Genomic DNA, 13,390 nt, shown 5'->3' on the forward strand with positions numbered 1-13,390 from the left:
CAGGGGGGAGGGGGAGGGGGAGGGCAGGAAGTGTCAGCAGGCAGGGTAGGGGTCCAGGTGACCCAAACCCCAGCTAAGCCTTCATCCATGGACAGAGCTAAGCTTTTCAAAGGGAGGGACTGGGTGACATCCTCTCTTATCAAGGGTGGGGAGACAAAGGTTAGAGCTCATGTGTTAGGGTGGCCGGAGACGGTAGGAACAGAACACAGGAGCTCCGATACCCAGCCTCTGCCTCTGCACCCCTTTCCTGTAACATTCCCCCTAAAACTCACCGAGTCCTATAAAGTTCTCCAGAAATACAGGTATCTATGAGCAATGTGTTTGGGAAATACATTGCCAACACACACACACACACACACACGCACACGCACATGTACACATGCACACTCACATATGCATGTGTGCGCACACACTACCCTTGTAAAGGTTGCTGAATCTCTGGAGTCTAACAGCAAAGGAAGGACTGTTTTACTTTAACTTTGCGGAACTAGTATTTTCCAAACTAAGATTGCAGCCAGAAGCTCTCCTATCTCAACAGCCCACAGAGTGCCGCCTAGCATACACCCTTCTGCCTGGGCAGAGGTTCTGGGGCCTCCATCGTTCACTCACGTGTTGTGGGCGTGGATGTAGACGCGGTGCAGGGCCGCCTGGGACAGGGAGAAGACATGAACAACCACTCGCTGCAGGATGTCGCTGGTCTCCGCAAAGAACTGGTCGAAGCCCCAGCACTTGGCCTGCTCCACCTCCAGGATGTTGGCCAGGATGGGCACCAGCTGGCTCTGCAGCCCCCTGTGCCCAGGACACGGCGACGGTCAGGGCCCAGGGCCCAGACTTGTCCTCTCTGAGCAGGTAACAGGGCATTCCATGAGAATGCCCCCCAGAGCTAGGACCAAGGTGGCGGACAGGGTGGGATGGGGAGGAAGCGCCGGAAGAAACAGTGAGGTGGAAGGGGAAGGCTGTGCACCCAGGCCGACTGCATGCGAGGGGCCTCAGACGTAGGGCTCTAGCGGCAGGGGTAGGTGACACCAGCTCAGACTCCAGTCTTCTGCCCCTCCTGCAGGACCCCACTCACGTGGACAGCCGGCAGGTGATGGGGAGGGTGTAACTCCACTCCAGCGGCCCGTTCTCCCGCTTCTGAGTGCCTGCGATGGCCCCGGCCGGCTTCTCCGTGGTGATCCGGTACCTGGGGCGAGGCAGGACCGGGTCAGCGGGGCTCCTGGCCCATCACACTTCAATGGATGGCAAACTTAGCATGGGGGGCTCGGGGTGTTGGTTCCTATCAGCCAGCCACTCTGCATTAGCTTGGAAATGGAATTTGGGAGTCCTGGCCCTTGGCCAGTAAGATCCCCAGACAAGCTCTCTGCCCCTTTCCACTGTCCACTTCCTCCACCCCCTTGCCGCGCTTCCCCGGGTCTGGCCGCCTCGGCACCTCTGTCGTCAATGTGCTCCACTTCACAGGCCCTCCCTCAAAGTCCCACCTTCCCTGCCAGCCCCCGCCTGTCGCCTGCCCATCTCCTTCCCCTTGCCCTAACCTAACCTAGTCCGGGTTCCACACAGCTGGACCCCTGAGCTGACGGTAGATGTTTCAACCTTCCCACGAATCTACCTTGAACCTCTTCTGCTCTGGGCAGTGCCCTCAGCGGGAGCAGTGGCTGTCTCCAGCTACTTCTGGATCAGCCAGCAGGAAACCTGGAAGGCCTCCCACCAGGGATGGGGGGCGGGGGGCTGGGTCCTTGCCCCTCCTTTGCCCCTGGCAGGTCCCACAAGCTTTGGAGCCTCAGTTGAGGTGGGTGACACAAAGCGGGGGATGGGGTGGGGTGGGATGGGGGGGAGCGCTAAAGGGAAGCACCGAGCTAAGATAAGGGACTGTGATCATCTCCCATCAGTCAGGGCAGGGCTCAGCTTCTTGTCTGATTGGCTGATAACCAAGGATCAGAAAGGAGCCTGGGTGGGGGTGGCCCAGAGGAGGACCACAGAGTGAGAGGTGCACGAGGCGATACAGCAGGGAGCCGTGGAGGAAGGCCCGGGGCCCATCCGCTCTCGTTCCCTGCCCGCGGCCCGCCGTACATCATCTCCTTGTTGCGCCGTGGCCCACCGAAGGGGACGAAGGGCAGGCTGCCGGTGGCTGCGTGGTACAGGGTGACCCCGATGCTCCAGAGATCCACGGTCACCCCGAATGTCTTCTGCTGGGGCTTGCGAAGCACTGCCCGTTCATACATGTCAGGGTGCTGTGAAAGGGAGAAGGGAGAGCAGCCACGGAGCGGCGGGTGGGCAAGGGCCGGAGCCCCCGTCCATCACACCTCCTCCCACCACCTTTGATGAAAACAGAACTATCAGAACCACCTCCTTTGTCATTTCAAAATTGGGTGTGGGGGCGCCTGGGTGGCTCAGTCAGTTAAGCGTCCAACTCTTGATTTTGTCTTAGGTTGTGATCTCACAGTTCATGAGTTCAAGCCCCATATTGGGCTCTGCATTGACAGCAGAGCCTGCTTGGGATTCTGTCTCTTTCTGGGGCCTGGGCACAGGGGGCCCGGGCAGGGTGCAGCACCACCTTTTCCATCTCAGAGAACAGAATAACTTCTTCTGGTTGGGGTGCAGGGGTGACAGATACCCTGCCCCATGCAGGGAGACTGACCAGAGCCCCTACTCAACACCCCGCTCACCAGGTACTCCTCAGTGCCATAGACAGAGACAAACTTCTCATCGTCATCCAGCTCCCGGGCGGCCCCGAAGTCTGTCAGCTTGTAGATGCTCTGCCCCTCCTCCCCCATGAGGCGCATGATGTTTCCAGGCTTGATGTCGCGGTGGACGATGCTGTTTTCCCGCAGGTGGTTCATGCCGGCCACTGGGGACAGAGGGAGGGCTGCTAGCTCTCTGGCCAGGAACAGCTCAGAAGTGGGGCTTCTTTTGGGGAGAAGACTGTCCTTGGGTCCAGATAGAGAGTTTGCATGGGCTGACAGGGCCAAAGAAAAAGCAGGACAGACATGGGCACAGGGCAAAGGAGGGGGGCCCAAAGACATGGTGTCGAGGCTCCACTGGGATTCTCTAAGAAATCAAGAAGGATGGTGCCTCTGCCTCCCCAAGGATGGCATCCCCCTTCTTGTCTGATTTATTTCCAAAAATTGTAATAGGGGCGCCTGGGTGGCTCAGTCAGTTAAGCATCTGTCTTTGGCTCAGGTCATCATCTCACGCCTCATGGGTTTGAGCCCCGCATCAGGATCTGTGCTGACAGCTCAGAGCCTGGAGCCTGCTTCAGATTCTGTGTCTCCCTCTCTCCCTGCCTCTCCCCTGCTTACCCTCTGTCTCTCTCAAAATAAACACTAAAAGAATTAAAAATTGTAATAAAATATATATAACATAACATTTAGTATTTTAACCATTTTCAGTGTAAATACTTCAGTAGCATCAAGTCCATTCACACTGTTGCGTGGCCGTCACCACCATACATCTCCACAGCGTTGCCAATGTCCCAAATAGATACTCTACCTATTAAACAATCGCTCTGCGTGCCTCCCCCTGCCCCCGCCACATGCCATTCGACTTTCTGTCCCTATGGATTTGACCGTGACTTACTTCACTTAGCACAGTGTCTTCTAGGTTCATCCACATATAGCATGTGTCAGAATTTCATTCCTTTTTAAGGTTGAATCGTAACCCACTATATGGATATATACCCTATCTTGCTTGTGCATTCATCTGTCTGTGGCATGTGGGTTGTTTCATCTCATGGCTATTCTGAATGACGCTGCTATGAACTCTGGTGGACAAACTGCTGTAAGAATTGTATTTTAGGCTGGAGTTTTAGACTGCTTATTAGCAGGAGTCAGATACGATCAAACCTTGGTTTGCGAGCGTAATTCGTTCTACAAACATGCTCGTAATCCAAAGCACTTGTATATCAAAGCAAATTTCAAGGACCATTGGCTCAGTTGTGACCATGTGACGTTCGGCGTCACGTACTCCTCGTATTGCAAGACCTTGCTTGTTTATCAAGTTAAAATTTATTAGACATGTTTGCCCGTCTTGCAGAACACTCGCAGAACAAGTTACTCGCAATCCAAAATTGTATTATGCTTGGATTCTGTCCGTTCATCGGTGTCGGTCCTGGACCCTGGACAGATTCTGTCCTGGTCTGTGAACAAAGAGGCTCTTAGGGACGGAATGTCTTCTGTGTTTGGTTACTTGTTTCAGAAATGCCGGACACTCTGCGGCTTCCCCTGAGGGCTGGGCCTGGGGCTTGTCTGATGAGGAAGGAGGGAAGCAGAGGGAAGACTTCTGGGTGGGGGTCAGGGAGGGGCTCACCCACACAGCGCAGCACCACCAGAAACTCATCCTCCGGCAGCCCAAAGGCATTCTCGGGGCTCTCGAGCACGCTCAGCAGGCTCCCGCCGGAGCAGTACTCCATCACCAGCACCTTCTGCCGGCTAACCCCCTGTGGGTGGGACAGAGACAGGGAGGCTTGGGGTGGAAGGCAAATCTCCTCCCCTTCCATTGCTATGTGAGGAACCAGCTTTCTCAAGAGGGGGTGACTCAGCCTAGAGCCCAAAGCCCCCATTCTCCCAAAGCCCCCATTCTCTAGGTCCCAGCTTATGGCCTGGCCTTCTTTCCTTGGCCTTAAAGTGACCCCACACACCTGAGCCCAAGGTTAGGCTTCCTTTCCAGGAAGCCCTCTTAGATTAGGCCCTACTACTTCCCCGTGCACATCCCACCCCACCCCATATTCTTGACTCCACTCTACAGGTTGCTGCCCTGGCTGACCTGCTGAGAAGCATGTGACCATGGCTCCACGATTTTGTGACCTGACTCCTTCCAGCCTGTGAGGGTCAAGGACAAGACCACCTCCCTCCACCCAAGCACTGGACCCACCGTCTCCTCCACCGCAAAGAGCTTGACGATGTTCTGGTGGTTCAGCTTTCGCAGGACCTCAAACTCCCTCACCTGCACCTCGCGGGGCCGCAGGTAGCTGGCAGTGTTGAAGACCTTCACGGCAACCAGCTCCCCGGATTTCTGCCATGGGGGGGTAATGTGAGTCCCGCTCCTGCCCAGGGGAGCACACCTGCCCCCAGCCCTCCGTGTAGCTTCCCCCCACCTGCCTGACACCAGAGATGAGCAAAGGTAGCCTGGTTGGGGATGGGGGCTCCCACCCTCAGCTCCCTCCCCTACTCAGAGGGAACGAAGCAGGTCCAGCACTGGTTGGGGACAAGGGCTTGGCGCACCAGATACCTTGCGGGGGATGGTCTGTTGTTACTATTACCATTTTTCTTGACAATAACCACAACGCAGCTACCGCTCCCTGGTGCCAGGAGCAGAGCTGGGATTGGAACCCCTTCTGTCTGGCTTTGCCTCTTGAGACAGGACGGTGCAGTGTGTCTCATACAATCAGGACAGCGCTGCGACGAAGGCAGGGCAAATCCAAACAAGTCCTACTTCCTACCTCTGCTGTTCCTAGATTTGCTGCCACTTCCCCGGGATGATGGCCTTGTGTCTTCCCTCTCTTTCTCTCCAGTCCCAAAACGTGCCTGACGGAAGCTCCTAACCCCCGAGGGGCCCTTTTCAGCTCCCCACACCTCTTCCCAAAGTCGTAGTGTCCGCTGGCTTCAGAGCATGCAGGACAAAGTCCAGAGGCCTCTGCCCCGCTGCCCACCGGGGGGCTGACGGAGCCAAGAACTTCGTGGATGAGGGGCCTGGCCAGAGCTGCGTCCTACCTTGTTTCGGGCCTTGTACACACTGGCAGTGGCCCCCTGCCCCAGCAGGTCGTCCGTGTGCCATAGGTAATTGACAGTGCTCTGCATCTCCTGCCCGTGGCTGGCTGGCTGCCTTCTGCCTAGAAAAAAGAACACGCAGGCATCGAGGATTCCCTTCCTGAACCGAGATGGACACTGGTGGCCCAAACGGTTCCATGTGGCCATTCTGGGGGCCAGGGGATGGAGGAAGTGTGAAGCATAGAAAGGTTAAGTAACTTCTCTAAAAAGAAGTACAGCCCCCACCCCCACCCCACCCCGGGGCTGTCAGCCCACAGCCTGTGCCTGTCCCACCACAGGTCACTCTACCTGTCCTCACTCCCCATTTTCTCCAACCACCTCCCCAGATGGGCCAGTCTGCAGACACAAACCTTTTCTCTGTTACCTCTCCCAGGCACTGAGAATTCTGGGTGTTTGACATCCAGGCCTGGGATTGTCCCAGGAAGCAGAAACAGTGCTTGAAGGAAGGGCCCCAGGTCAGGCAGCGTCAACCACACCACCGCAAATCTCCAGGATTGCAACATGAGCCTGGAGCCCTTCTCCACCCACTCGCCTGGGCCCACCACTTCCTGCTGCTGTGAGCTAGCAACTGCACCAGGCGGCCAGTGTGGCCAGGTCAGCGCCGCTCCACAGAGGAACGACAGACATGTGCCGCCACCGGCAGTGTGTGTGTGAGGATGTGCGTGTGTGCATGGGAAGGGGGTGGGGAGGCAAGACATCAGCAAATCCATGGGCTCAGGAGCCCTAGGGAACAATCTGAAACCCTCTCCAACTCCATTCCCCATCTTTGCCCCCATCCTGTGCTCTTCGAAGGCCAGTTCCTCTAAAGCAATTGGCGTCCAAGAGTGCAGCCTCAGAAACCAAATTCTTTGAAAAATAGGGTCAGGTCTGGTCTTAACAGGATGACTGGGAGAAGGAACATGAGAAGGGCCACCACCTCTTAAATACTCTCCAATAAGGCTGGACTAGTTAGGGCTCCTCCCTCTTCTAACATCTGATAGGCTCTCAGCCCTAGGGTCACCGTGCCTGGACTCCTACAGCTCGTTAGCTTTCTTTGAGCCTTCTCTCTATAATCTTTTTAACAATGCAAATCTTAAGAATGGCAATTCCTAGAGCCAGAGACCGCTTCAAGCCAGTGGCCGGTTCCCAGTTTCAGAAAAAGTACTCAGTGTGTGGATTTTGCAGAAGCCACGGAGATACAGAGAGACAGTATCATAGCTCAGCTTGAATGAACTGATCAGCTAAGCCCGTCAGCCCCTCACCCCAGAGGCTGAGGAAGGATCGTGATGCCGGCGGGTCTGGGGATGTGAAGCAGGGCACATGGAAGGCAAGGCCAGGGGTCCAGTCTGGGGAGCTGGTGGGCAGCAGATATCACTATCTTCATAATCCTCCCCCCGGGCTGGTCCCCAACACAAGCCCCGGTGCCAGGGCAGGGTGCAGCTGACGACAGAGGGAATGCACAGTGTTGTGCAAAAGGCAGAGCCTGGAAGGGCGTGGCCTGGGCTCTGCTCCTGGTCCCGCCAGGGCTGTGCCTGGGAGCTGCTGGGTGGTGCATCAGGTTGGCTGTGGGTGCACTTCGGCCCCCAGCTCGGGTGCGAGCAAACGGAGATGCTCGGATGAATGAGGGTGGGCGGTGGAGCCTGGGCTCCCACTGCCCCACCCACTGTCTGCACCTCTTCCTCCTCCTGGGGGCTCTACTGCGGCCAAACGCACTTACCCGGTGCTCTAGCAGCCGCGGATGGAGCAGACTCTCTGGGGAGCGCGTCTGTTATGTTGACTGTCTGTGGCAAGTCCAGGAGCTGAGCTGCACCGGAAAGAGGAGGGCGGATGAGAGGCACCCCTCGGTGCTCTGTGATTCTCAGCCTCCGTCAAAGGCCACCAGCCCCAGCCCTTTAACCCTTTCCTGTTTGTCACCCTCCCCCACAGGGCTGGGGGTTTCCAGCCCATTTCCCCAGTGGCTCCAGGAGACGTTCCTCCCCACTCCTGGGACTGGGGCCAGGGAGAAAGACCCCAGGCTGGGTGAGGGCAGACGCCAGGAGCCAGCCAGGAGGAAAGCATGGAGGCAGAAGCTGAACGGGGTGTCGGGTGTTGGGAAGCGGAGCCCAGAAAGGGGTGGGAGGCAGATGGCAGCTCTCCTCCATGCCACAGCCCTCCCTGCCTCTCTCTCTGACCTCTGAGCAGTCCTTTGCAAGGGTGACTGCTGGAGATGGCATGCAGGGCACGGTGAGGTGGGGGAGGGAGAGAAGGGGGGGCAGAAGCAGCAGAGAGACCTGGGGAAGCGCTACCCGGCTGGGAGAGCCTCTGGCTACGTGGCAGCACCCCTGCACTCCGCAGAGTGCTGCCCTGCGCCTGCCCCAGTCCAGTGTCCCCTGCGGACTCAGCACACTCACCTCATCTTGGCTGTGGTGGTGGTTTGCAGGTTTGTGGGAGCGCGTGGCACCCACCGAGTTTTCAGCGTGTGCTGTCATTCCCGGGCTGCGCGCGTAACATCCTGGTGGCCATGGCCCCCGGGGGACCCCAAGGCTGGGTCGGCTGCAGGGGCAGTGCGCCACCCCTGGAGCTGGGAGGGCTGGGGGCAGAGGGTGTCCTCCCCAGCTCCCCGTGGGCAGACACTCTGCTCTGCTCCGAGCCGGCCCAGCTCTCTCACACTTCCTGATTTGGTTCTTTCTCTCTTAAAGGGACAGAGGCAGCTGAGCTGCGGCCGCCCTCAGGCAGGAAGGAGAAAGGATGCTCTGAGCTCCCAAATGAAGGTGGCGGGACACCAGAGGCACGGAGAGGCCTGGAACAGGCTGGGTGGTGGCGGTGGCTGCAGGGTGCCCTCTGGGCATCTGCCACTCATGGAGCAGGGAACTCCAGGACCCAGCCCAGAGTCCACCTAGCAGGTTGGGCAAGTTAACCTGGGAAGATGGAGTTCACGCACCCTGACTCCAGGGAGGTCCAGGACCAGTGCCTCGCCACCCCAGAAATTGGGTCTGACTTATCTTCCCAGCGAGCCTGCAGAGGCCCAAGAGCAAACACTGGAACCCATGTTATGCCCTCCAGGGTGACCTTGAGCATAGCCCACAATCCCTTCCCGGTTTCTTCATCAAGGTTAGTAACATTTACTCCGTTGGTTGTGTGGGCAACTACTGGGAACACAGGTATGGGAATGCTGGGGAAACTGGAAAGTGCTTTACCGACTTCAAAGGCACTGAGGCCCACACATCTTTAGAAATTTGCCCATCATCTTCAGAGACTGCTGGGGCTGGCACATAGGTGTGCCAATGTCCCAGTCAAGATTCAATGCCCCACATCAAATTTCCGAGGAATCTGGAGAGGTCTGCACTGTTCTGGTCAACTCCAAGACGGCAGTTGGATAAGAAATGGTTAAAACCAGGAAATTCCATGTTTCTATAGAATGTTGGAGGGACTTTCCCATGGCCACACCTGGTGGTTTCCTCTGGCAGCCCCGCCCCTAGAGAACAGGAGTCCAGCCGAGAACACAGATATACCTGCTGATAACCCCACAGCCAGAGGCATTGCTGGGGGCCTGCCCAGAGGCCCTGCCCTGCTGGTTCATGGTGGAACCAGGAGAAATGTTCCACGACCCCCTCTGGCTCTCCCTTCCGGATTCACGGCTTTCCACCTGCCTGCAATATGGGAGGATTGCACTTCTTGGCACCGTCTGATGACGTGGGGCCAACCAAAGCCTTGCGTTGCTTATGCAAGAACTCCCCCACCCCCACCCTCAGCGCCTGCCCTCTGACCCAGATTCTGTTAGATTTGGTGTCTGCTCCGCTGGGTCTCCTGAGTGACTGTCACGAGCAGAGCCCTCTGCTGGCCCACAGGGGACATGTACGTTTGAGGAGAAACCAACCTTTGTTGTTTTAAGCCGCCCATTGAGTCTACCCATTTTTCCCCTGATGAACTTGATCGGTCCTTGCCGGCACCCTACTCTTCTTCTCTAGGAAGCCCAGTCTGTCGTTCCCAGTGTCTTTAGGCACCTCCAAAGCCACGGACGTGTGTCTAGCACCTAGTGGGAAGCTGTGGCACTGGGTGATGAGGGAGCACGGATGAGACCCAGGCTTCTCCCCAGGAGCCAGGGTTCAGAGCTCATGGTGAATGTTCTGAGATACACGCGTCAGCTGGTGATCTGGTGAACATGGCATGAAAGGGGGGCAGCTGAGAGGGGGTGGTCAGGAAGGGCTTGGGAGGAGGAAGCATGCTTGACCAGACTTTGGAGGGAGGGGAGTGAAGCAGAGAACTGGGCAGGGAGGGGGGGCGGTCGGTGGTAAGGCATTTCAGGCAGTGGAAACAGGTGCAGGGGCACAGAGGTGTGAGGAGAGGGTGACTTGCTGGGGGCTCCGCATACGGTAAGGCTGGAGAAGGGGGGAAGGTGGGTGGGGGGGAGGTGAGCTGAAGCCCTGAGTGGTGACAGGCTTCCTTGTCCCGGCATCCTCCATGAGGTCACATCCTCTGTGTGGACAGACTCTGGCCCCAGCTGGACAGCATGGCCCTTGTTTCATCGGTGGGGAGGCGCAGGAGGCGCGTGGAAGTCTGTAAGAGGCCACGGTACGTTTTCTTGAGTGGCTCTGAGGAGTCATAGAAATACAAGTGGCAATCGGAAGGTAGGACAAGGACCAGAGGGGGGAAGAGGGGGATCTTTGATGGCAGCTCAGCAGCTCTCAGGGGAAAAAAAGCTCACGTCTACCCTCTACCAAGGGAGGCTGGGTGTGTCGCGGGAGGGGCAGGGGCTTCACCGGCCGGAGGTTGGAGTCCTCATTCCACCGCCTGCCCCGCGCCACCTGCCACGGCCAGCCCTCCGCATGTGCCGTCGTGTGTTGCACATTCCTCCTTCCATCCTACTGGGCCTTGACCTTGGGCGAGTCACTCAATCTTTCTCATAGAGTTGACGTAAATATTTGTTGCTTTCTCCGTCCCTCCATGGCTCAACCCCGTCCGCCACAGCCGCCTCGCCTCCCCTGCCCGGCACCTGAAAGGAAAGAAGGAAGAGGGCAGGTGGGTATGTGGGCAAAGAGGGTGGTGTGTACTCACCGTGCACCAACACTGACGAAGGGCTGAGTGATGAGGTCTCAGAGCCCTGCTTCTTGCCACCCCCACCAGTCAGCTCCGGCCATGAGCTTTGGGGGAGAGAGGGGCCACGCTCTGCAGCCAGATAGGACTCTCCTCCCCCAAGTGGTGGGGAAAGTGGCTCAGCACCGAGCCACTGAGAAAAATTGAACCCTGCGCCACCAGGCGCTGTCTTCCTCAGTATGGAAGAAGACTTCACTCATTTTCCGGACTCTCCAAGCCTCCTGCCCACCACTCCCTCCTACCCGCAGCTAAAGCCTCTGCCTTAAACTTCACTGAAACACAAGAAGTAATCTCGTGTTACTTTACAAGCTCCTTCATCTTCTCGCCCCCACATCCACTGGCTGCCTTGCGTCACACTGCCTTCCCTCTAGTGAGACAGAAGCACCTCTTCTCATGGCCACGGCCAGCCCTTCCATTTGTCCTCTGTGACTCACCCTCTCCGGCACATTCCTTCGTTTCATCTTACTGGAGCCTGCTGTTGAGCAAACAGGCCTCAGAGATGCCCATTTAAAAAAACCAGAAACCTGGTCCCTTCATTCCTCTTGATGCTCCCCATTTAAAACAGTTCCTTTATATGAGTTGCCAAAACTTCCCGACTCCACCTTCCCTTCCCAGTGGCTGCCCAATCCACTCCACTCTGACCCATTTCCCACGTATGGAAAGAGCTCCAGGCCACCACAGAGCCATTGCTGCTCCAGCTGGCCTTCTCTTACCCACTGGCTTTGGGGCAGCCGAGCCTCTCTTCCTGTGGACACACGGCCTTCACTTGGCGTCTGTGACACTGTGCTCTCCCAGCTACCGACCTGTCACTTGCTCCCTCTATCCGTCTTCTTTGCCAGCTCCTTCTGGGTTTCTAATTATTGGGATCTACTTTTTTACATTTACATATTCTCCCTGGGAATCTCATAGTTTGAATATATCCATAATAAAATAGGTCCTGAGTTTCTTTGCAGGTATGATCTGTCCTCCAAACCCCATATTCATATATTCGAGTCTGTGTGATATTTCTGCTTGGATGTCTGGTGGTCAACTTTCCTAGGCCCCGCAGAAACCTTGATTAAATGTACGACTCCTTACCCAGGCACTAACTAACTATTACATCGTTTTATTTTTGGAGTAACACTTGGCTTCTTTATCTGTTTTCCCTCAAACTGGAAAGAAAGCTCCATTATCTGTCTTTCCTGTTCAATACTGTACAACAGTGCTTGACACACAGTGAGGCTTAGTGTTTTTCGACTGAATGACAAATGAGTCTTTGGCACAGGTAATATGCCAGAGTCGCCAGCCCTGGAGTGAAAAGAAGCTTCATTTACCTATTGAGATCAACATTTAAAGTAGATAATCATTAAGGCCATTTCCTAAATTCATACCCACCTGGTCTCCTTTTTTGGCTTCTCTAGGTGGAATGGGCCAGTTTTCAACCATGTTCATTGTCACCAGCTGCCATCAAGTTCCCATCAGAATACATAAAATGAATTAGAGGACCACCCCCCGCCCCCCAGCCCACCTCTGCCTTTAGGGCTCTCTGAAAAGGCTCCCTGATCCTCTGCCCACAGCTTATAAACCAGCTCCATCTCACAGGTCACCACCCACACTCTGGAGAACTCACCCAGGGCACAGGGTGGCAGGGCAGCCTCACCTTGACTTACCCAAGACCAAGGGACCAGAAAGAGAAGCTCAAATGTAGCTCTATTATTAAAAGGAGGGAGGTGGTGGGGAGAGACAACGGGTTGGAAGGGCATGAGACAGATGGAGGTGACGGACCTGAGATACGCAAAGGGTCTGGTCCAGGGCTCAGGGTAGCAGTCCTTGTATTACCAATAAACACTGGGCATCCCCTTGGATATGAGAGATTTGATCCCTCCCCAGGGGCTTCTGGTATTGGAATAAGACCAGTAAAATAAATGTGGGCTCTAGGATGCATTTTAAGTTGTTACCTTTGAGTAACTTCACCCTTGAGCTTAAGATCTGCTAAAATCAAAATCTACAGGGAGAAAGCATTTCCGGTATGCCCCACCCCTGTGCTCAACACTGGCAGCACAAGCAGATGGGTGGGGTCTCCTCCCAGAGGCAGGGGGCATCCAAGATCAGAATGACTCAGAGCTTTGCTTGGGGGAAGAAATACAACCTTCAGTCACCCTTGGTTGTGGCTCGCAAAACCTGCAAGTGACCGGACAGGCCTCACTCCTAAAAGTGGGGAAATCTGACCAGTGACAGAAACGAGAACCGTCCTCACTGAAACCAGGGTAGGTGGATTCTGTGGAAGACACAGTTCTCACGACAACAGACTGTCCAGTGATGAGCCGGGAGACTTTCTACAAAACTTCTTAGGTTCCACATTTGGGCTAAATGGAAAGGCTGGGTGGGGTGGGCATGGGCAGGGTGGGAATCCACATTCTCGATGCACCTCGGCTGTGTGGTGCCAGGAGGGAGAAGGTGGTCGGCTCCCGAGCTCACGCATCTCTCCTGCTGCCAGGCAGGGCTCTGTCAGCGCAGATGAATCAAATTCCCTCCTGGGTGGCTGGACTCCTGGACTGGAGATTTCAGGGAATGGAAAAGCGATACGAACGGCAGCA

The 13,390-nt window shown here is 56.1% G+C and overlaps 1 protein-coding gene across 9 annotated transcripts in view; it reads right to left on the reverse strand.

Moving 5' to 3' along the window:
* Positions 1–8,375, reverse strand: part of IKBKE (inhibitor of nuclear factor kappa B kinase subunit epsilon) — a 24,260-nt gene extending 15,885 nt beyond the window's left edge. For 6 of the 9 annotated variants that reach the window (XM_077772010.1, XM_077772006.1, XM_077772013.1 and 3 more), the window contains exons 1-7: positions 5,706–5,820; positions 4,867–5,007; positions 4,303–4,432; positions 2,664–2,845; positions 2,068–2,228; positions 1,073–1,183; positions 610–789 (exon numbers count right to left, since the gene is read on the reverse strand). In XM_077772010.1, coding sequence (XP_077628136.1) covers positions 610–789; positions 1,073–1,183; positions 2,068–2,228; positions 2,664–2,845; positions 4,303–4,432; positions 4,867–5,007; positions 5,706–5,792 — 992 coding nt within the window. In that variant the 5' untranslated portion in view covers positions 5,793–5,820. Of the gene's footprint in view, positions 1–609; positions 790–1,072; positions 1,184–2,067; positions 2,229–2,663; positions 2,846–4,302; positions 4,433–4,866; positions 5,008–5,705; positions 5,825–7,458; positions 7,546–8,131 lie in introns of those variants that run through there. The other 3 variants (XM_077772009.1, XM_077772008.1, XM_077772007.1) reach the window with 3 other exon arrangements.
* Positions 8,376–13,390: the final 5,015 nt, after the last annotated feature.

Source organism: Crocuta crocuta, unplaced genomic scaffold, assembly GCF_008692635.1.
Source record: "Crocuta crocuta isolate KB4526 unplaced genomic scaffold, BGI_CrCroc_1.0 scaffold318, whole genome shotgun sequence".
In the NCBI taxonomy this organism is placed as follows: Eukaryota; Metazoa; Chordata; class Mammalia; order Carnivora; family Hyaenidae; genus Crocuta; species Crocuta crocuta.